Source organism: Megascapheus bottae, chromosome X, assembly GCF_031878675.1.
Source record: "Megascapheus bottae isolate mThoBot1 chromosome X, mThoBot2.hap1, whole genome shotgun sequence".
Taxonomy (NCBI): Eukaryota; Metazoa; Chordata; class Mammalia; order Rodentia; family Geomyidae; genus Megascapheus; species Megascapheus bottae.
In genome coordinates this window covers 14,979,138-15,004,047 of record NC_143547.1, presented here as the reverse complement: position 1 = coordinate 15,004,047, position 24,910 = coordinate 14,979,138, and the positions used below count along the sequence as shown (strand labels likewise).

Sequence of the window (24,910 nt, the reverse complement as noted above, 5' to 3'; positions counted from 1 at the left end):
ATAATGTCTTTTCACATTAAATCTTTTTAATGACACAGCATGCCCTTGGAAACTTAACGTTATCTGATTATGAAGATGGAAACTTACACAACATTGATATTACATGTGGTACTCTGAAGTTCATGTGCAGTATTTTTCCAATCCTATTCATTTAGTAGTGAAGTAATGATTTTGTTTAGAATGATCACTTTTGTTAGAAAGAGAATAGGTTTGAAATTTAAAGACCCTGGGAGATGTATGACTGAAGATAGTAAATGGTAGGAAAAATATTATTTCTTTTAATGAAGAGTTCAGAAACATGAGCTTGTCAGTGGACCCAGAGGCTATTTAGAGGAAAATTTCACTAATGAGTAGAAGGAATTTATACACACACACATACATATTTATAAGACATATAGCATTTGGTTTTATATATATATATATATATATTTTTTTTTGCTTTCTGTAATGGAGAAATGTTTTGTGTTCTTAGCCTGGAAGTAAAAAATGATATTCAATGAAAGATTAGACCCAAGGTATTTATTTTCTCTCTGTGTTTTTCCTATGAATGTAACTGAAGTTTGAGGATAACAAGGCACATAAAATTAAGACTAAGACTTACTCTCCTCCATCTCTTCCCCTTTCTCTTCCTTCTCCCCTTCCTTATCACCATCATCTTTCTCTTTATTCTGATTTAGTCAGATGTTTTAGCTCCTTGTTATAGAATTTCATTTTCTTAACATTTTATTTTGCTACCATCATAAGAAAAAACAATTTTATATACCTAGTCAAATTATAATTGATGAAACTAGGAAAAACTTAAGGCCAAATATATAACCAACACTAACTGAATCTTTTGGGGGAAAACATGTCAAATAATTGTTTCTTCTCTTTCTATACTGTTGGATACTGTTTTATTGTAGGAAACATGCCTAAACATAGATCAAAACTAACGTTAGTTAAATAGAAGCCATAGCTAAATTGTATGAGTTTGAATATCAACCAAACGGTCTTTTGAGTAAGTGAAGAATGAATAAATTATCCCAACAATAATAGTTAATTCCTTTTATATTAGCAAGAATTATTTGTCATCCTATGACTTTTTTTCAGCATCTACTAGGGCTTCCACAAAGGCTGGCCATTTGTCTTTATTAGAAGAACAATAACCACCCGGAAAATTTGCATGAATGATGATAAGGAATGATAGATCCCCTCACAATGCTTGCAAGATATATTAGTTTATCTGAATATCAGTTTATGAGAATATCCTCTAAAGTGAATAGTTTTTTGGATGATGGATGGCTTGAAACTCACATTTAGGAAGATAGGCTTACAAACACTATCAACTTTGTCTGCAATTTCAAGGCATTTATTCTTTCCTGTAATGCTTTTGATAGCCCAAGGTATCCTCAAACTCAAGTTAAAAGTGTTTTATTGAATATAATCAAGATGTGACTGCTGGTTACTTTATTTGCAACAATCAAATGGGAAGGATTTGTGATAAGGCAATCAATAGCCTCTGCTTCCATTGACAAGATTCCAGTTGAGTCATTGTCTCTCTGTAATAACTGTATATATGGTTAGAAAAAATCAACAATTAGGGAATATGGGTCTGTCTATAGGTTGCATTCTCTACCTATTTAGCTCCATTTATCAAACATAGTATCATTGACTAACCAAGTTCAAATCAGAGACCATTTTTTTCCACTATGTCTGTTTATCTCAGTCCATTTAGTCATTTCAGTGATATGATGTTGATGCTGGTCTTTTGAATTTCAATAGGCTTTCTTCCAGAACTAACACTACTTTAAAAATTAAGAGGTATGATAAAAAATTAAGAGGTATGATGGCACATGCCTATAAAACTCAGCACTTAGGCAGCTGAGGTATGATGACTGAGAGTTTGAGGCCAATCTGGGTTACATAGTGAGATCTTGTCTCAAAAGTAAGATGAAAAATAGTAAAAAAGGATCAGAAACAAAGTAAGCTGAAATTAAGTACAACAAGATAAGAAAAATACTCCTTAAGTACAAAGAACTAGGGTTTTATTTCAGAATCACAAAATAGTTCACAAATGTATGGATGAATGCTTTCCTAGAAAATGGTAGTCTCGATTTACAGGCATGGCATCTGAAAAATTAATGACTATTCTAAGATAATCAAAATTTACTTAGAGTTAACGGTTGGCTCTCATTTAATATTTTCTCTTATCATAAAATACTTAATAATAATGAAATGTGGAAGAAACCAGCATCTATATAGTTAAGATTAAATCGATAGGGTCCAAATACATATGTCATGAGAGAGAATAACAATAACAAACTGATGGACTGAACAATCAGGTGCTTAGCTACAGAAATATAATAAGATCAGGTATCTTAACTCATCATGTCTTGAATTTATTTCATCGACTTGATGTAAATTTAAATCAGCTAGATCCACAACATACAAGTGTCTTCTCTGTCCACAGAAGACCTAAGAAATGGGGTAAAAATTAAATAATCAAAGATCTGAGCACCAGAATAAAGGGTAGGACACTCATAAGCAGCAAGTTGAGGTTACACTAAAGAACCAGATGGATTTTTTAATCCATAATGTATCATTCAGAGGTCAAGCGGCGATTGATGAAAAACAGGCAATACCAAACATCACACATGTCCAAGTCTGGAAGTCCATTCTCTCCCCCAGCTTGGCTAACATATTCACATTTTAGATTTATTTGTACAGATAGAGTATGCTTATCCCCCAGTACCCCATTGGAAATTAAAAAAAAAGAAGGATGAAACCTAAATACTAGGGGAAATACTTTTTTTCTCATTTTATTGTGAGTTCTAACAGAATTTTTGTTAAACATAGAGAATGTGAACACATCAGTTTCCTTCAGTTGTTCTCATATGGAGCTGATAGAGAAATACTTGGGAGGAATGTTTCTAAAGCCATAGATAGCCTCTTTTGCATTTATTTTAAAATATGACAAAGCATTAGAGGAAAAAAGATTTCTTAAATTGTGAGAATATCAAATATTACCCATCAGTCCCTGAATCATGCTATTCAAAGTGCTTAAATCTACACTAAAAATAGAACAAAAAATGTACTCCCAATGCAGCTAAATTAACACCTATGGATGCCTAAAATATGACTGTGTTCTGATTACTTCCTTTACATTTATTCCACACTGCCATCGTGCACTTAAAAATTAAAATTTTAAAAATTCAAAAGAAAAAAAACCCCAAAGAATTAAACAAGGCCATTGCCACATTTACAGTTTGCTGAACACTGGGGGAGTTTGGCATCCAGTCCAATGAGGTTCACCGCCACAGTCCCTGACAGGTGTCCATAGTACAAAGTAAGCAATGGCCTTCTTGGTTTCTGAAAATAACCCAATGTGCAAAGCTGACCTTAAAGTTCTATGTGTCCTTGCAGCTTCAGTTCTGGTTTGTGGAAATGTGACACAGCTCCAAGGGGAGCACAGGAATAAAGACAGACGGTAGAGAAGGACCCAGGCAAGTTGTCAGGGAAGTATACATTTGTAAAGCAACTAGAAAGCAATGAGTATCCCAAGTTTCTTTTGCCTTGGCACACAGATGCTGCGAAGTTTACATTGTTCCAAAATGCTGGTAATCATCCCTTAACACTTTTACAATCTTATCTTGCCCTCCCCCTTGGAATTCAATTGCCATTTGCACTTTTTCTTTTTGGAGACCAACTCATTATAATGTTCTAATCCAAACTCGAGAATTGTTTTCTCATTATAGATTGGCAAGAATAAAGCAAACATAAAATAGTCTCTATATGAGCTCACAGATGATGGCTAGGAAAAACTTTCCAAGAACAAATCACTAAATTAGTTCTACTATCTGTGTTTTTGTCACATTGCATTTTCTTAAACAAAAATCTACATTGGTAATATTTCCCTTTAATAACTTCACCCACTGCAGGTTCCTTTGTGAGTTATTTTGCATCATACTAAATAAGAATAAGAATTAGCTGCTTATGTCATTGATTTCAAACATAAAGCTAATGGTAAGTGGTGAACTTTGTGGGAACATTGATGTAGTGTTTCTGATAGAATCATATAGTTAAAATTAAATTAATTCTTTATACAGTAAAATTAATTATTTAAATACTTGTTGATCTAATTTAAAAACTACTTTATGTAAATAAATGTGTATGTTGAAGATACTGATTTTTCTTTTTATTTATATGTGTGACCTCCTGAGTTCTTATTTAAATACCTTGATATTTATAAGTGTTGCTTATGTTCACAAACTGAAACCAAACAATTCTGAATGTAACCTTGAAAAGCAAATACAAACAAGTAAACATTTAAATACAAGAGGACCCCACAATACATTTCACAGATTTTTCTCTTACTCTTTAGAAAATAACATTTTGTATAATACAAGGTGACATATCCTGTTCTTCCCTTAGATTTGGAAGCCTTCAATATAAATTCTATTTTTACTTGCCTTGATTCACCCCTTTGAGTTAACTTGCCTGGCATTTGCACATAATCTCATTTGCAGAAAAATTATAGAGGGAAAAAAAGTAGAATATTAAACAAAAACAGCCACAAACACATTCATGCCTTTCCAGGAAGTGATCAAATATAGGGCTTGATTTTTTTGTTGTTTTTTATGTTTTTTTGTTGTTTTTTTGTTTTGTTTTGTTTTGTTGATCCATATATTTATATATTTATATATATATTTATATAAGGGTACATCAACTCATTAAAAAAGAAAACAGAAACAGCACTCTCCCCCATTTTCTTTCATGCCCTTGATCTTCTCTTCTTAGCACTCTGCAGTGGTCACTGTCATGTGACTAGCACACTTTTGGGTCTAGAGTGTATTCTGAAAAGCAGTGAATCAAATGTTAAGACAGTTAGACCCACCCCCACCCCTCCGCAGAGTTTACACATCATGCTGCCATTAGAAGGGTAGAGATGGGGAATGAGGAGGGACAAGGAAGAGATTCAGGGCTCTGACTTGTGGGGCCCTCCTATGAATAAATGTTCTTGTTCTTTTTCTCTTTCTTTCTCTCTCTCTCTCTCTTTCTCACTCTCTCTTTCGCTTTTGTTCATAAATGGCAATGCTGGCATTTGTCACATAGCTCTGTGAAAGCTGACATGGCCCAGATGATCCTAGGCAAGAACCCGAGAGAGGATCCAGTGTTCCTTGTCCCATTAGACAGATTTCTCCAAGCACCCCAAGGAAATGTTAAAAACAAAACAAAATTTAAAAAGGAAATAAAAACTCATTCTAAAACTAAACTAGTGAAGCAAAAAAAAGGGATTTCTATCTATACATCAGTCTCTTCTTAAAAAAATGTGATTTTACAAATTCTAATGACATATAAAACAAAGTCAAAAAATGTAATGGTAAGAGACATGGTAAAACAGGAAGACACTGATGCTACAAAGAAATTCCAAAAAACATATGTACAAGACCCTGTTTTTCCTCGTGTTCTAGAGATTGTAATGCATGTTTTGAACAGCAGCAGTCGAGGATATAGTTCCAGGCACTGGACTGCAGATTCCACTCAAGCTCCCAGGGATGGGATATCCCTTGCTTTTCTGTCACCAAATCACACTGGATATACTGGTCTCCCTTGGCAACAGTGGCAGGATGGCACTGTTTGTGTGGGCTTCGTCTGGATTCTGCTCCCTGCTCGACTTTGTCTGTGGCCGCTGCCCGTTGATGAGTGTCATAGGGATGTTACAGTAGGTATGCTGATTTCCTATGGAGGTAAGTGGCAGGGTGCCAGTAGGAGGTACGTCATACTCATAGCTTCGGTAGTAGTGTTTCTGACGCATTTGTGAGTGGTAAGTGTTGTGAAAGGTAGAACGGAGATCTGGATGGGCAGTGGCTAGAGCTGTGGAGGTAGCCGCGGCCATGGAGATAGCCGAGACAGTCTGCAGCTCCCCGAAAGGCCCCTGCTCACTGACGTCTAAAGCCTGCTCGTGTGTAATGGGTTCTATCCTCTTAAAAGGCATTTCATATTGTAAACGTTTCCAGAATTTAGAGTTCAACTTGTTGCATTTTGGTCCATGCCATTTAATAACCGTCAGGAGCTTAATGGTGTGCTTGAGGGCCTCTACCTCCTGGTAGTTCATTATTCCTCGCAGTTCACTGCATTCGATTAGTATGACTTTAATTTCTCCAGTCACAAGCATGTTTCGAAGTCTGGTCTCCAGCTCAAAGATGCTCCATCCCCTTCTAACTACATAATTTGGGGTCATGACAATAATCAGGCGCTTACTTTGATCTACACATCTTGCCACATCTTCAATATATGCTACAAAGAGAAAAATGTCAGAATGAGTGAACTGATCATTTGACCCCCAAAGGCTTTGCAGATTCTCACACGTTCAATGAAAATTGCTGGTTGGTAGGTAACAGCAATTTACCCACCAAAGGAGAGGATGAAAATTGCCAACAATCACTTTCAATAGAGTTTGGCATTCCTTCTTACAATGTTAGAAATATTTTGCTCAGGTGCAAATGCTCATTTGTTTTTAAGGACCATGGAATAAAACGTTGTATTCAATATTCTTATTGAAGTATTTTCTCTAAGGCACCAAAATTTAAATTTTATGTGAATGCATGAAAAATTTTCTTTTTAAAGAAACTAACAATTTTAAAAGATTTAAAGATACAATTTCAAAATTAAAAATAAAATTCTATGTAAAATGATAGTACTAAACAGCCATAATGGTATTCAAACAAATATGGAAATGAAAATAATAACTTACTTCCTGTTGGGATTAAATCTCTATCTGGTATAAATAACTTATATCCATAGTGCTTTTCAAGCATATCAGGCAGGATTTCCAGGGCAAAACGTTCTTCCTCCCCTGTCTCTTGATTCCATTGGTCAGGATCCACTTTAGTGTATGACAAATAGGCATCATAATCTTTATTGTCTGTCAAAAACATTAAAGGGTAAAGTTGAAATCACAACTCTGGAAAGAAAACAATAGGACATGAAAATACTCTTAAATACCTTCCAATGTCCCATTCCCAAAAGAAACCTTCATAAAGTTTTCTTAAATATTCAGCAACACAAACCAATCAGAAATTGGCTTGGAGGTATAAAGTGTAGAAGCTTGATTTAGATTTGTCTTCTCCAAGCTTAAAATTATCACGAAATTAGGGCTGGAAGCATGGCTCTGTGATAGAGCACCTTCTTAACAAGTCTGAGTCTCTGGATTCAAATTACAGTACAGAAAACAACAACAGCAAACCCAAAACCTCAGAGCTTGGTGCTGGAGGCTCACACCTGTAATCCTATCTAATCAGGGGGCTAAGATCTGAGGATCATGAGCTGAAGCCAGACTGGGCAGAAAAGTCCCTGTGAGACTCTTATTTCCTATTAACCACTGAAAAACTGAACGAGGAGTTGTGGATCAAAGAGTAGTGTTCAAGCCCCAAGAATGACCAAAAAATAACCCCAAAAGACAAAAAATAAAACAAAAACTCAGATCAGTATAAACACTGGAGCAATAAGAGCATTCTCAGGAGTCAGAAAATATGTGATTAACTGGCCCATTCATACTGATAAATTCAGGAAGGATATCACCTTTCCTTACATAACATTTTCCTTTTCTTTTTCCTGCATTATCATGGATGGATGCCTCTCTTCTAATGTATAAATGTTATCATTCTACAAGACTTTTCCTGTGGCTCACTTCATTCCTCTCAGCTCATTTTCCATAAGAGAATTTCGTTTCTTCCCATGATATCAATAATCAATTCTGTGTAGAGGCTTCCTCAGATCTCATCCTCCTGATTAGCTAGGATTTCAGGCATGAGCCACTGTGCCTGGCATGCTTCCTTAACTTTATATGTCCAACACCATTCTTTTTCTACTGGCCCTCAGTTTCTCACTCCTATGTGCATCTTAAACTCCTTTATTTCGATGTCCACAGCATGTACCTTACAGTTAACATATATAAGATATACCAAGATTTCTATTGAGCATTATAATTTACCTGCTTCATTTTAATAAAGCAATCTTATTTCTTCTATCTAAACTTCAAGTGCTTGATCTACTTGTCTCTACTAATATGAAAGCTACTCACTAGGAGATCATTTGCCTTCATTTCCTCCTAGGCCAACCTCTACTAATCTCTTTGCTATTCTATTATACATGATCTTCACTTTCCACTGCCTTTTCCTTCCTTCTTTCTTTCTTTCTTTCTTTTTTTTTTGCCAGTCCTGGAGACTGAGTTCAGGGCTTGAGCACTGTCCTTGGGCTTTCCTCAAGGCTAGTGCTCTAACACTTGAACCACAGCACCATTTCTGGCTTTTTCTATGATGTGGTACAGAGGAATCGAACCCAGGCCTTCGTGCATGCTAGGCAAGGACTCTACCACTAGGCCAAACTTCCGACCCCCTTTTCCTTCTTTAGAGCAATCAAATTTACCTTCCCAAACTTCACCACTGGCCATGCTTTATGGTAGCTCAAAAGTATCTATGACTGTAGATAATCTAAATTATCAATACCTACAACAGTAGTTTCTTTTCCTTAAAGTTGAGCTTATTTTGTCTCAGTTACAGGAGAAAGAGAAGGGGGAGATTATGTTAATCTTATTTTTTCCTCTCAAAATCCATAAGATGCTTGTTTTGGATATATGATTAGGGATTAATGGACTTTCAAATGTATCTGTTGATGAAATGAATTAAATGCATTAGTAGGAAATATGAGCTCTGTTTTGCAAGATTCCTTAGGAATAATCCAGAAAAGAAAATGTGGTATATAAAAAAATGCAATTCTAAGCTGCCATCAGAAAGAATGACATCCACCCTTTCATAAGGAAATGGAATGGAAAAAAGTTATATTAATTGAAGTAAACCAGACCCAAAGAAACATAAGCTCCATGGTTTCCCTCATTTGTAATAATTAGCATATATCTAGGACATTCCTAGCAGGGGATCACAATAGATTAATAACTACATATATATACCCATATAAAATGATGCCATTCAAAATGAACTCCAAGGTATGGAAGTAAGAGGGGTTTTTCTTGTTCTTGTCTTTGTTTTTGTGTTTAATGTACTGCGTGAAGTTATTACTGTTTTTTTTTCAATTTTTTCCTTTGATTTATCTTCTGTTGTCACTGTTTTTGATTCATCACACCCTGTGTTTTGTATATACATTTTTTCTATAGGGAAAGGAAGGGAAGGGGAATAACAAAATGGTGAGACAAAGGACAAGGGCGAAACAATGCCTCAGGTTCTTTAGTGCCTGGGCTGGCTTTGAACCGTGATCCTCAGATCTCAGCCTCCTGAGTAGCTAGGATTACAGGCATGAGCCACCACTCCCTGCTTACACATCTTTTTAATAATACAAGAAAATATTTTCTATCGTTGTTTAAAAGGAATGAGAAACCAAAGGATATATAAATATTGACAATAAGACCGCTTTTTAACATATAGAAAATGAAATCTGACAATGCATTACTAAAGTAGAATGTGATAGCTATATTGAACCTGATCTAGGAAAGAAATTTGCTTACAATAGAAATGGTTTGAGAGTGACATCCAAGACCGTGGTAGATTTTTAACCTTTAAATATCTATTGAATAGTTGTCAGATGTCTTTAGTAGTTGGCCGTTTCTCTTTTTTAATCATTATCAAATATTTATAAGTCATGTAAGTGAAACTGACTAGTGACAGAGGACATCATTTAGTAAATGGGTTTGCAAAATAAGACTGGAGTTCACCCAAGGGTATATTGTATATGTTGCTCTACAAATGTCATTTTGTGTGTGTAGGCTAGCTCAAAAAATTATGGTAATTATAAATTGTCATTGATATAATTTGATAAATACTAGTTTTACAAAACAGTTTTCCATGTCTCAGGAGACACTTGTGCCTTCCATTGCATACTCATAATTCTAAAATATAATTTTTCAGGAAACAATATGTTGTAAAACAAAGTTACTCTTAGTGAATACATATTAATATACTTAACTTTAATGCCTTTATTTTATGATTTTTGAATATGCATTTTAAAAGTTTTTATTATTTTTTTCTTTTTTACTTTTTCTTTTGAAATGGCCAGGAATTGAATCAAGATTCTCACAAAATTTTAGGAAGGCTCTCTACCTGAGCTGTAATTACTTGCCATTTCATCTGTCTTATAACAACATCTACCAATTTTATGTTAAAATGAAACTGCTTGACTCTTGCCCTTTGAAATTTTATAATTTTGTTCCAGCTTAAATTTTTTTGTCATTTAGTACTCATTTATATTATTTAATCAATAAATAGCCCAACACTTAAATATGACACAAACGTAAAAATAATAATTGAGGGCCGGGAGTTTGGCCTAGTGATAGAGTGCTTGCCTAGCATGCATGAAGACCCAGGTTCGATTCCTCACTACCACATACATAGAAAAAGCCAGAAATGGGGCTGTGGCTCAAGTGTTAGAGCACTAACCTGGAGGAATGTCCAAAGACAGTTCTCAGGCCCTGAGCTCAAGCCCAGGACTGGAGAAAATAATAATAATAATAGTAATAGTAATAATAATAATAACAATTGAGAGTATTGGTGCTAGACTGCTCTCAAAAACTCCCAGTCTTCCCACGTAAGCCTAGTCAGTGTTGGAATTACAGGTGTGGTATGCTTGTGTCATGGGGCTTGAACTTGGCTTGGGCTCTGTCCCTGATCTCTTCAGCTCAAGGCTACCACCCTATCCTTTGAGCCAAGCCCCACTTCCCATTTTCTGAAGTTAATTGGAGATAAGAGTCTCAGGTCCTTTTGTGCCAGGCTGGTTTTTGAACCTTGATCCTCAGGTCTCAGCCTCCTGAGTAAACTAGGATTACAGGTGTGAGCCACCACACCTTGCTTGGTAATAATTTTTTTTTAAACAAATTACTTTGGGAATCACAGAAAGAGTGACACAATGGATAAAGGGTGAACCAATGTTTCAACGATACTAAGGAGACACTACGTTGGAAAAGAACTTCACAACTTGGGGGGAGGGACCATGGGAGGGGAGGAATAGTGGGCCAACACCAGGGAGGGAATGATAATGTTTGATAAGAACTGTACTCATTTCCTGACTTATGTAATTATAACACCTCTGCATATCACCTTTTCAGTAAAGAAAATTAAAGGGGTCAGGTGTTTGGCCTAGCAGTAGAGTGCTTGCCTGGCATGCATTAAGATCTGGGGTCGATTCTCCAGTACCACATATGTAGCTAAAGCCAGAAGTAGTGCTGAGGCTCAAGTGGTAGAGTTCTAGCTTTGAGAAAGTACAAGGATGTTGCTCAGTCCCTGAGCTCAAGCCCTGGGACTGGCACAAAATTACGTTGAAAATAAAAAAATACTGTAGTATTATGTAGTAAAAGCAAAGCAGCTGATCTCAAATTCTGACTGCTATACTTTTTAATATAACTCATTTGAAATTATATTTCCTCATGTATAATGTAACATCTTGTAGGGTAGTTGTGTAGTTCAGTGATCATGCCCTTGCCAAGTATGCATGAAGCAACACCTGGCCCAAAGAGTCATTTGATAGACATTAATTGCCTTCCCTTGGGTCCTAACTGGAGCAACAGGCAATAAAGATGCTAAAATCCTCAAGAGGTGGGTGTTAGTGCAGTACACATAGGGAACACAGGTTTTAGAATAAGAAGGCTTGATTATACCCCTCAAATTTTGAACATTCCTTAAACTGAAAACAATGTTTTCCTCCAGAATTCTAGGTTATTCATACATATGCGACATCTAATTATCAGTCAAAATACCTAACAAAACCCTATAGATTTTCCTTTTTTTTCCAATTCTGAGGCTTGAACTCAGGGCCTGAGTACTGTCCTTGGGCTTTGTCAAAACTAGCACTCTACCAATGGGGCCACAGCACCACTTTTGACTCTTTCTATGTGTGGGGTACCACAGAATCAAACCCCAGATTTTGTACATGCTAGGCAAGCACTCTACCAATAGGCCAAACTCCGGTCTAAATGCTACATGGACATGGTGAGTTTCAAGACAACTCCTGAATCTATCAATAAGCAATGACTTTGTAATTAAAGAAGAAAGAAGAATAAATTGCAAGGCCTAAGACTGTGCAGTAAGAATGTGTGCCATATACCTGAAATGGAAAATGGGTTCACAATTTTTGAGAGTGGGGTGAAGATTCTAATAAATTCTTTTAACTTATTTGTCTAATGCCCGAAGTACCCACATCAGACTAAAATTTTTTATCTTTAAAATAGGATTTGTGTTAGTTATTATAGTTTTTATAATAGTCTTATAAGCTTGCCTTACTATCATTATGTAAATATGCCTGGTGTACCCCCACGGGATGAGGGACAGGAAAAGAAAAACATTTAAATAAAATTGGAAGGGACACTCCAGGCAGAAGAATGGAAGAATAAACTAGGCTGATACTGTTTTAATGTTTGTATTTTCTTTTTTTTATTGCAGGTCCTGGGCTTGTGCTCAGAGCCTGAGCACTGTCCTTGGACTTTCTCAAGGCTAGAACTCTACCACTTGAGCCTCACCACCTCTTCTGGCTTTTTTTTTCTTTGTATGTGGTACCGAGGAATTGAACCTGGGTCTTTGTGCATGCTAGGCAAGCACTCTACCAATAGGCCAAACTCCGGCCCTGTATTTTCTTTTTAATTACTCTAGTACAGACTGTATTAGTGTAAGTTCAGATAGTAGTTTGACCTTATCAGTATGGTCAAGTAATGCATAATTAAAATAAGGCTGTACTCCAGAGGCAGCTACTAAAAGCATTTATACTATATTTCCCAGCAAAAGTAGATGTTTCACTAATTAGCAGAAAATCATATGAGGCTTCACTAATTAGTAGAACACTGTATGTGTCTTCCCTAGAAACTAGTTTCTTCTTGAGAGAAAAGGAAGAAGATAGGATTGAAGTTCTCAATTGAAAAATTGAGCATTAGTCCAGAACAGGTATTCCAGCCTAAAAATCACAGTTACATTGGAGTGGCAAAAGTTATGAGAGCTGCATGTTTGTTTGTTTGTTTTGTGAGTCAGGGAGCTTGAACTCAGGAGCTAGGTGCTGCTTCCCCTAAGCTCTTTGTCTTTTTCTCCAGGCTAGTTTTGAGCTACAGAGTCACTTCCAGTTTTGGGTTTTTATTTTTGTTTGTTTGTTTGTTTTTTTGGTGGTTAATTGGAGATAAGAGTCTCACAGACTTTCCTGTATGAGCTGGATTCAAACTGTTATCCTTGGATCTGTCTCCTGAGTAGTTAGGATTACAGGCATGAGCTACCAGTGCCCAACTAATTTTTTACCATATACTGGAATAAGAACTTGATAACTAGTTTCACTTAGCAAGGAAGATTTTAAGAAAAGTAGAATACTGAAGAGTTGAAATTCAGGGACATTAAACTTATACTAAAATGTGGAATCTTATACTTGATACATTACTGTTTTACTGAAGAATTGTTGTCATGATTGTTTCTGGAATATCTAAGGGTCAAGTCAGATATAGTGGACTAGAAAAATTAAGAATGTGACCCCCAGTCAGCATTTCAACAGAAGCAGATCTACATTATTTCAGGGAGATTGTAGATGTGATGTGTAGCAAAAATTCTTTCTTTTAAACATACTTGAACAATCCTTGCTTTGACAATCTCTTTCTTTCCTTCCTCCCTTCCTTCCTCCCTCCCTCCCTCCCCTTCCCTCCTTCCCTCCCTTCTCCCCCTCCCTCTTTCTTTCTTTCTTTCTTTCTTTCTTTCTTTCTTTCTTTCTTTCTTTCTTTCTTTCTTTCTTTCTTTCTTTCTTTTCTTTCTCTCTTTCTTTCTTTTCTTTCTCTCTTTCTTTCTTTTCTTTCTCTCTTTCTTTCTTTCATTCTTTCTCTTTTACCCAGCCCTGGCTTTTGAACCCAGAGCCTGGGTGCTGTAACTAAGCTTCTTTTTTGTTCAAGGCTAGCTCTCTACCACTTGTACCGCAGTGCCACTTCTGGCTTTTTCTGAATAGTTTATTGGAGATAGGAATCTCATGGCCTTTTCTCCCCAGACTGGCTTCCAATCATGAACCTCAGATCCCAGCCTCCCAAGTAGCTAGGAGTTCAGGCTTGAGTCACCAACACCCAGTATTGTTTGTTCTTTTGTTTCTTTTTCAAAAGAATTATTTGCACATTAACTTTATCTTGCTTTTCCTTGCTTTTATTATCTTGCTTTTCTTTGGGCTTAATGGATTCACAGTAGCATATCAAGGAAAGCCCTAATAGTTAGATCCCTGATTATGTTCAAGATGGCCCTAGGGATAGAGTTGAACAAATTCTAAGGCATTTATTAACTAAATAAATGTTGTGAGAGAACATTTTTATTAGTTAAAATATGACTTCTTGGTATTCATTTGCTTTATTTTCTTAATATACTTTAGAGAAACTGAAGACCCAACAGTTTCAGAATAACAAAGAAGTCCATTAGGTTCACCTAAGTAATATATGTAAATGCTTATACGTAGAACAATACTGCATGACACCGAAAGTTCAACTGTATATGATTTACTTCTTTCATTATATTCCATTATTTTCGGCCAGTCCTGGGGCTTGAACTCAGGACCTGAGTGAGCACTGTCCTTGGGCTTTCCTCAAGCTTAGAGCTCTACCACTTGAGCCACAGCACCACTTCCACCTTTTTTTACTATGTATATGGTACTGAGGAATCAAATCTGGGTTTATGTGCATGCTAGGCAAGCATTCTTCCACTAGGCCAAACTCCCAGCCATATATTCCATTATTTCTTTGTGTTGGTCCTGAGGCTTGAACTCAGGATATGGGGACTATCTCTGAGCTTTTCTGATCAAGGCTAACTATGTACCATTTGACCCACAGTTCCACTTCTGGCTTTATTTTGGTAGTTATTTGGATATCATGAACTTGCCCGCCCTTGTTGGCTTTGAATCACAATCTTCAGAGCTCAGCCTCCCAAGTAGCTGGAATAACAGACATAAACCACCAATGTCTGGCCTGATTAATTTTTATACCCAGAAGATAACAAATCAAAACCATCAATCACTCAAGATGAGATTGATGGTTTGGATCAAGATCACTCAAATGATTCAGAGTGTATAATAAACACTGAAAGCAGGATGTTTGTTTAAATAATATGGCTTTTCTGATATTTTCTACTTCTAATTATACAAACACTACCAGACTTTTTAGTTATAATAAATATATTAAATCTTAAAAAGTGGCGTTCAATATTCAATAAAATGAAGAGTTTGAAATGGACTTTTTTCAAATCCCATCTTTGCCTTTAGAATAATACTAGCATTATCTCCTTCAGTAAGTTATTTAACTTATGGAAGCCACAGTACCTTTATCAGTAAAATGGAAATCATAATTTAGAATTTTTGTGAAGCCTAGAAAGGATAATTCTAAATGTCTAGCTCTTAGTTTGGTACATTGTCCCAATGATAACTTTGACATTGACAATTTTTCAGGCCATCATAGTCTACATGGTGAGATCCTTTCTCAAACCAAACACCAAGAAAAAAAACAAGTTATGGACACTGGCTCAGTTCTGTAATTCTACCTGCTCAAGAAGTTGAGATAAGGCGGATTGTGTTTCCAAGGCAGCCCAGATAGCAAAGTTAAGCAAGGCTCTACCTCAGTGATAGAAGTTGGGAGTACTGACACACACCTGCCATTCCAACCACTACTGGAATAAAATAGGACAATTACAGTAGAAGCATGAGCTTGAGCAAAATGTGTGACCCTATCACAAACACAATAACCTGTGTAGGAAAGCACTGAGGTGTGACTCTAGTAGTAGTGTGCCTACCTATAAATCATGAGACCTTGAGTTGAAACTCTAATACCACAAAAAGAAAAAGTAAAGTAAAAGTTTATACATATGATCAAGAAAATTTTGCCATTTGCATGACTCATTGCCAGTTTGTATATGGTTCCTATAATGTAAGTGTACTTTATGTTTTTTCAAATGACCAAAATGTCGGGGGGGGGGGACTCAACTTCAGCCTTCTTAAGTTCTATAATGTGTGGGTTAAGAAGTTTAGTTTTGTGGACCTAAAATCCTTTCACTGTGTGTGTGTGTGTGTGTGTGTGTGTGTGTGTGTGTGTGTGTAATCCTTTCATTGTGTGTGTGTATACATATATATATATACATGTATATATATACATATATATATTCTTCTCAGATCAAAATCAAAGAACAATTACAGCTTCCATGAAAATAATTTTTACTTATTCAATCTTAGTAAAATTTTTAGATGTGATTGTATGAAAACCATGTGGCTATGCATGTTTTAGATGTTGGTCCACATTTAGAATAAAGATACGCCTACCCAAATATAATTAAATAAACAAAATTGAAAATACAGCTGGTTGAATGCTAAAATATTCAGTACAGTTTATTATAACTTATATTAGCCTAAGCAGAAACAAATTGAGATTCACTTCAAATTCCTGGGCTAGGAAACACAATTAAAAGAGACTCCTTACCTATAGAAAAGTAAAGCTGGCCTTTCAGAACTAATCACAAGGTGAGAGAAATGAATACTCTGATCGCATTGCAATCAGTATTTGTAATTTTAAGTGCTGTTTGGACTACAATTCGCAAAAGGGTAGTTGTTCCATAGGATTAGGAGGAAAATGCCTATTGACTTCAAAACCCCATGCATACATTTCTGTACAAAAGTTGGATTAAGAAATTGAGCACTGAATAGTGCAGATTAACTTTTCTTTTGCATCAATTAAGCAAAAACAGGACAAAAGAATATTCAGGAACAATAATAGAACAGGAAAATTTATCTTACCTCCATCTAGCTCCTCAGCTCCAAAATGATTTCTGTAGAACAACATGATTTCTATCTTGTAACACTTGTAGATGGTCACCAAACAAACAAGCAGCAAAAGAATAGCACCGAGTCCTCCAGCAAGTTCAACTGTGTACATTAGCTCTAAGAAATCAACAAACAAGCAACAATAGAGAATTAGCAAATATTCACACTTAAAAATCATGAATTCAATTTAAATTCACGTTTTTGTAGCTGAGACCCAATGTGCATAGCAGATTACAATAGCTTTTCTTTATGCATGAGAATATTGTTCATTTTTGTGAGACAGGGTCTCATTCTGTAGCCCAGTTAGCTTAGAATGGGTGGATGATCCACTTGCTTCCGCCTCCTGAGTGTTGGATTTATAGGCGTACACCAACATGCCAGCTTCTGTGAGAATTTGACCTTTCTGTAACTTTTAGCTCTGTTCCCTCGGTAACTGCAGAAAATGATTTGCCATGACTATGTTGCTAAGTAACATTGCTTATGGTAAAAGTGAAACTTGGTTGTTACATTGCATTTGGACTAAAATAATTATAAATACCTGATTGAAAATTATAGTTTTGAGTTTGTCTGAGTGCAGCAAATCTTATACATAAACATATCCCCTGTGGAGATCCTGGAAACTATGCTTGTGGAATTGATAAAAAAGAAATGAAGCTTTTAAGCTAGCACAGCTTCTGCACTTAGCCAATTTGAACCTTGATCCTTTACACCTAAGTTTGGGGCAAAGGGAAATGAGGGACTCAACTTGCATATTTACTTGAAGGTAATTTTTCACTGAGTTATGTGAGAGCTACCTAATGAATGGTGACGCCCAACAGGAGGGCCAATGTGATCTATCCTCATCTTGAAGGCTGAATATTCACTTTGGTTTATGAAGCAAGTCACCAGTAGATGTCAAGTTACTATCCCCCCCCAAAAGATTTTTCTTGGCCGGGAGTTTGGCCTAGTAGGAGAGTGCTTGCCTAGCATGCACGAAGACCCCGGTTCGATTCCTTGGTACCACATACATAGAAAAAAGCCGGAAGTGGTGTTAAAGCTGAAGTGGTAGAGCTCTAGCCTTGAGAAAGTCCGAAGGCAGGGCTCAGGTCCTGAGCTCAAGCCCAGGACTGGCAAATAAATAAACAAAAAATAAAATATAATAAAAAAATTTCTTAACAGCGTAGACAATTTCTCCTTTGCCTAGTAGATGTCCTATTACAAAATTATCAAGTAAAACTTGAGGTAAAATATTTACTTCTTTTTTTTCCTTTAGAACTTGTTAAAATTGTAACAAAACTAAAGCTAAGAGTATTCAAATAGTAAGCAACCTTATAAACATATTGAAACTCACTTCACCTAAGTGATTGTGTTTTTATGCTAGCCTTAATTATCATAGTCCAAAGGTTATTACTGATTGATGTTCTTCAAAAATATGTTCTACACAAATCATTTTGGGGCTGAGGAGCTAGATGGAAGTAAGATAAATTCCCTGTTCTATTATTGTTCCTGAATAGTCTCTTTTCCTGCATTTGTTTAATTGCTGCAAATGAAAAGTTATCTGCGCTATTCATTGCTGAGTTTCTTGGATTCTCTAAAGTTGAGAACTATGTAGAAAAGTACAAGTTTCCTTCATTAAGTACAAGTATTTCTTTTTATTTTGGTATTTTTTATTTTATTTTATTGTTGGGGTGATGTAAGGCACAAGTGTTTCTTAAAGTACTTGATGATGTTTTAGATTGCATAGCTGACAAACTAATAGGTGCATTATTTACTTTCATAAGCTTATATTAATGTAAGCTTAGATTGAGAGCCTTAAAATGTTTATTCAGTAATATGTACTCTTGAATAATATGATCCTTTGCAAATAGGATAAAATTATGATGGGAACAATACAATAGAGTGAAAAATAATCTGAAAAGTGTGGCAATCATTTTCTCAAAATAGCACCATGTTTGTGTTTGTTTATATACATGTACACATGTAAGCATGTAATAAAACTTTATTTTTTAAGTTATTACAAAAATTTCACTCATATTTCTCCTTATTTAGTTCTTTATTCTCAATTCAATAGCTTACTAAATTAAATATACATAACTACTTTTAATCCAGTATGTTTTCTGTACTTAGAAAAATTGAATGTAAGATAGGAGAAAATCCTTTGTAAAAAGTGAAATTTATGAATTTAAAAGAGAAAAAAACAAGTAAAACATTTTACACATTGAAAAGAAAGAAATATACCTGTCTATGTAATATAAATGTTTGTAGGTTGAATATTTTTTCCATTTGGTTTGAGTCACATTGGTTTATATAGCATGTGTAGGAAAATGATACATGAGATTTAGGCTTCTTTTGTTCTGCTCCAAGCTGCACATATTCATTAACTTGATTCGTACCTATTATTGAGTATCCACTGTGTCTGAGCAAAATTACCAGGGACTGAATTCTGTTATAGTTAAAAGACACTATTTGGGCCCAGTACTATATTTTATCTTGGCATTACTATGTGAATGTGAATGGTGTTGTCCTAGCAAATGTCATTTTTTCCCTTTGAAATGGGATCTGCTTTCAGTTCTAGTTCAAGTTGCCTGGAGTAGCAGCATTTAAAACATAAAAAGATTCCATTTCAGCACAATTCAACATATAAGGATGGAAAAAGAAAGTGCAGACCTTTTTAAAAAATCTGTTTAACCTTTGCGTTATTTGGTTAAAATGATAGGCTTTATCACCTTGAAGGGACTGAGACTGAATATTGAAAATTGTAAAGCAAAATCTCTAAGAAAAACCTAAGGGAAACTGACATTTGGTTAAATACAACAAATGAACACGTGCCAGAGAGTTACAATTTAAGGGCACCAGCAGTCATTTAGTTACAGGCAATTAACAATAGTCCTTGGAAAGCTCTAGTATCGGCTAAGGGAAAACACATTGATTATTGCCCCACTAGTAGACTGCTTTTGGAATAAATTGCTTCAGTTTAAAAGTAGATTTGCTACAAGCATTTTGAGCAATGACTACAATTTTTTTCTTATCAAGACAGTTGGAGCAAACAACCCTTTAAAAGAAACAGCTAATTAAAATAAAGCACATGCCATCTCTTTGTATATTGGATTACATTGCAAATAATAAATGCATCTGGTTTACACTAATCTTGCTGCAATTACCTAGTGTAGTTTAGATTCCTATTTTTTTATTGTCCCATACCTAGTGTTACTGCTTACAAACTCTTTCTGCTAGAAATCTCTAAAATAAAAATTTTAACAATGTAAATAAAAGTATGTGTAGTTTGGAACTTGGTCTTTCCATTTTGTATTTCTATTTGTTTTCTATTCCCACATATTATAGTATGTTTTTATGTATAATATGTTGTCTAAACTATATTTGAAGATTTTAGGTAGTTTATTCTTAATATAGTTCATTGAAAATGGATTCATTCTTTACATAAAGTTCTTTGAAATATTCTGCCTTGATTTATATGCTGTAGAATGCAAGTTAGTAGAGGAAATGCATGATAGACACTATAATGATCCAAGTTTATTCATTAGCTTCACCAACTACATTTTTTCTTCTCTCATTGTGTTATAAAGAGCTAAAGTTTATAAGGATTTATCCATCCACATAAATTCATATGCATATTTATTTCTCTGGAGCAGTATAACTTATTTTTTCCTGGCAGAAGGATAATTATGCTCAGCCTACAAAGATATTCAAGTCAATTCTACAATACATCAGTGCAATTCAGAAGCAGTTATAATTTTTTTCGGTAACACATTAAGAAACTGAAATGCTATTCATGCAATAGCAAGAAAATGTTTTGGAAACATATAAACTAGTGTGGAAGGATAGCAGTTTTGCTTTTGCAAAATAAGTCCTTTTTGGAAGCAGGCAAGGTATTTAAAATTATAATGAAAATATAAACAACTAATGAATGAAACAGCTTGATCTGTGTGACCAAACATTTGCCGTTTTAGACAGAGATACATAGTCAAGGCATCATCTTTTATGTATTGTCAATTATGAATACAAATATGGTCATTAGCTACAATCTATCATTAGGGACATGTTAGACTAAATTTCTAGATGCCCTTGGAAATTGTTACTTGCTAGTAAACCACAATTAAAAATGAAATGCAAGACTATAGGAAAATACACCATTCTCGGTACAGTTTGCTAGAGCTTATTCTTGGAATATGCTTTTCTTCTCAACTATATGACAATAAGCTATTTCTTCCCTTGAAGTAAAGAATATGCAGAAGTTGTATAGTATAAAAGATTTACTTGAATGAATAGTGATCATGATTGAATAACGTATGAATTTGTGAGTTCATACTAATTATCAGTAAACTAATAGAAAGGAAGAGCACTCCCCAAAGTAAAATGCAAACTAATGAATATGGAAGAATGATCATCAGAAATCATTATGATTTGATCATCAAATAACAATTGATTCAGGCAAGAATTACTAATAGATGTTTAAATTATCGGAAGTTTCGTGAGGCAGGATAGTCACCCTCTCTCGTAACTCTCTCAAATGGTCATTTATCAGAAACTAAGGGGAAAGTGGGCATCATCTGACAAACTGACCAAAGGTGAAATCACCCACAAATTGATGTCATGTATTCTGTAGTGTAAGGTGCTCAGAAGGCATATCATTTGTGAAATAGTCTAAGTAGAAACACATAAAATTGGAAAGAGAAGGACTTATCAAATCAAAACTGAGGAACAAATATAGCCAGTGTGAAAAGTTCAAGTGAATACTTAAGGCATTGAGTTGAAGCCCCATTATTGGCATGCACAGGCGTGTGTGTGTGTGTGTGTGTGTGTGTGTGTGTGTGTGTGTGTGCGCGCGTGCGTGCGTGCATGCACACAGTTAAAGCTAATAGATTAAAATGTCAATGTTTATGAAATCTAAATGAATAAATCAAATAAATAAATAAATAAAGTGAGGGGATATACCGAATGAAGAAACTAGAGAGAATTCTCAAATAAATGTAGTGCTTAATCCTTGTTGGGAAATATGGTATGAGGAGTATTTATTGTGACAATTTCTGAAAAGTGAGCATAGACAATATAATATAAAACAGCATTTTATCATTTTCAATGTTCCTGAGTTTGATAAATGTATTCTCATTAACTAAAATATCCTTGGTTTTTGAAGATTGACATTGACGAATTTAGTCACAATCTCTGCAATATGCTCTTATAAGTTCAATAAGAATATGTGCTATGTTTCAAAATATAATATATTCTACCATTTAGTTTACCTATTTATAAGAAGAATAATCTAAATATGATGAGAAAAATAATGTATGTCAGTGGAGAATATACATGGAAATTTATTGCATATTCATAAAATTAGAGGTGGTTGAATGTACTTTTCATTCCAAGCTAAAAGTCAAAATTAAAAGGTTAAATAGCAAGATCACATCATTATGGTATTGTGATTATGTACAAAATACACTTTGAGATTGAAACTACATCATATGTAGTTCCTCAGTATGCATATGTGTGTATGTTGTGTGTGAGCGTGTGTCTGCGTGTGTCTGTGTGTGTGTCTGTCAATGTGTGTCCTGGTCTTGGAGTTTTAACTCAGGAGTTTGGTGTTGTTCCTAGGTTTCTTTGCTCAAGGATAGTGCTCCACCACTTGAGTCACACCTCCACTCTGGCTTTTTGATGGTTACCTGGAGATAAAAGTCTCAATGACTGGGCTGGGAATTTTGCCGAGTGGTTAAGTGCTTGCCTAGCATGCACAAAGACCCAGATTTGACTCCTCCATACCACATACATAAAAAAAAATCCGGAAGTGGTGCTAAGGCTCAAGTGGTAGAGCTTTACCCTTGAAGAAAGTCCAAGGACAGTGCTCAGGTCCTGAACTCAAGCCCGGGACTGGGACAAAAAGTCTCAAGGACTTTTCTGCCCTAGCTAGAACATGATCCTCAGATTTCAGCCTCCTGAGTAGCTAGAATTACAGGTACCATTGGTGCCTGCCCCATATATAAATCTAAGGTGTATAATTTAACCTTCCCAAAACGCCTTTATCCTTATTCAGATGAGCAACTCATCTGGGGAATTCGGTGTATGCAGTTTGCACATGGATTTGGTGGGGAGACATTCCATAGGGGTGAGGTAATGACTGCCAAAGTGCAGGAGTGTCAAAAATGGTTTGCAGTAAGTATTGTCTTCAATTTGGAGAAAATTCATATGGTATGATGGATAATGGATGGTAAATTGATGTTGCAGTTTTTCAGCTCATATATATTACTAATCATTAATTTTAAAAGAAAATATTGTATCTTGTAAATATTTGTTTGGATGATTCATGTACCACCTAAGTCAGTTTCCCCAAATTAGGTGAGAACAATGGAATATTAATTCTCCCTTGAGGAAAATTGGCAAGGATTTTCAAAACTTACATGAGGATTTATAACCACAGACAAATCGTTGTTTCAGAAAACTTTTACCCTTTGGGCTGTGTCTGTTGTGTTTAAAATAGTTCAATATAAAGAATGTAAGTAGGCCACATGCATATCATTATGTGTCTGCACACATATACAGGCATCTAAAGTATTCAGATGAGGCTGCTTTATCTTAGATCTCATAATATTAAGTATAATGGGAAGAAAAGAAACAAAGAAGGAAGATACTGCTACAGTAAAGAACAAGAAAGCCTCAGGTGACCAGCTTAGAAGACAGGGCTATTGTATATCAAAGTGTCAAATTTCATTGATGCCGAAAAGAAAATATCTTAGAAAAAAAGTATTTGCTTTCCCCCTACAGTACTAGGGATTTCCTTCTGAACATGTCATACAAATAGACAAGCACAGATGGAATGTTAAAAAAACATCTCTTGAGAGAAAACTGTCAAAGTGAAGATGGCATTGCCATTTTACTTTTCTTTTTTTTTTGTTAAGGGATACAGTGTTTATCTTGAAAACAATCATCCACTAGAGGATATATTGTCACAGTTAGAACAATTCATTCTGCCATTGGGAATGCATTTGGTGGCACAAAGAACCCAGACCATCTGGACTGCTTAGATAAGCAATAGAAGCCATGTTGTCTAAGAAATACTGGACTGCCCCTTAAAGCTTATATAATGGTGCCAGGCAATAATGACTCATGCATGTTATCCTAGCTACTTAGAAGTTGATATCTGAAGATTTTTGTTTAAATCTAGCCCAAGAAGGAAAGTCAATGAGACTCTTATCTCTAACCACTAAAAAGCCAGAAGTAGAACTGTGGCCCAAGTGATAGAGTGCTAACATTGAGCATCAATGTTCAGAAACAGCATCCAAATCCCTGAGTTCAAGACCAAGAAAAAAAGGAAACAAAACAAAACATAGTATAATGACGTATATTCAATTGAAGAAAATAAATTTTTACAATGTACAAATGTGAAGACATTGCATTGTAGTATACAACATGGGAAGCTTTGATGAACTGTGGAGTTTTGTTATTTTCATTTTTTCCACTAATATTTTAATATAGTCCATAATTATTGAAAGGCTTAGAATCAAATGTGTTTCACAAAAGTGACTAGGAATAACTCTCTTGGGAAAAATTTCATTCTAATCTTAATGATTGCAGAGTTAGAGACTATTAAGGTGAAAACAATAATCAAATTATATGCTGGCTCATTTTCCCCAATGGCTATAACATAAAAATATTTTTCTTCTGTCTTCAATGTTTTCGATCACTATGTTTTCTAAATATATAAACTGGTTTTTAAAAAATGTGGAAATTTTGCTTTATCATTTATAAAGAAATATTTGCAAGTATATTAACATTTTAAAGAACTCTTCCCTATTATTAATAATCTTGATGAAAAGGGTATATTTTGTGGATACCAATAGTGGAATCCTTTATTATTTAATTTCTCCTAAGTGAGAAACTGCTCCTAAAACCATGAAAATGTTAAGAAAAGTCAATGACTCATAGAGTTTGGTTGTCGTTAACTAGGATACATGAAAATCTAGTCCTTAATAATGATTTACCTTTAACCAAAATGGTAATACCACAGCCCTATTTCCCAATGAATAGGGTATTGTTTTATCATTTTATGTCATATAATGACTTTTCCATGAATAAAAACTAGTTGTTTGTGAAAAGTGAACAGAAGTAAAAGTGTCTCCTAAAATGTAATGTTTCCTAA

General features: G+C 35.1%; 1 protein-coding gene across 1 annotated transcript in view; it reads right to left on the bottom strand.

Moving 5' to 3' along the window:
* Positions 1–422: 422 nt before the first annotated feature.
* The window catches only part of Il1rapl1 (interleukin 1 receptor accessory protein like 1), a 1,176,498-nt gene continuing 1,152,010 nt past the window's right edge, over positions 423–24,910 (bottom strand). The window contains exons 9-11 of the mRNA XM_090326111.1: positions 16,756–16,899; positions 6,734–6,904; positions 423–6,276 (exon numbers count right to left, since the gene is read on the bottom strand). Coding sequence (XP_090182237.1) covers positions 5,558–6,276; positions 6,734–6,904; positions 16,756–16,899 — 1,034 coding nt within the window. The 3' untranslated portion in view covers positions 423–5,557. The remainder of the gene's footprint in view (positions 6,277–6,733; positions 6,905–16,755; positions 16,900–24,910) is intronic.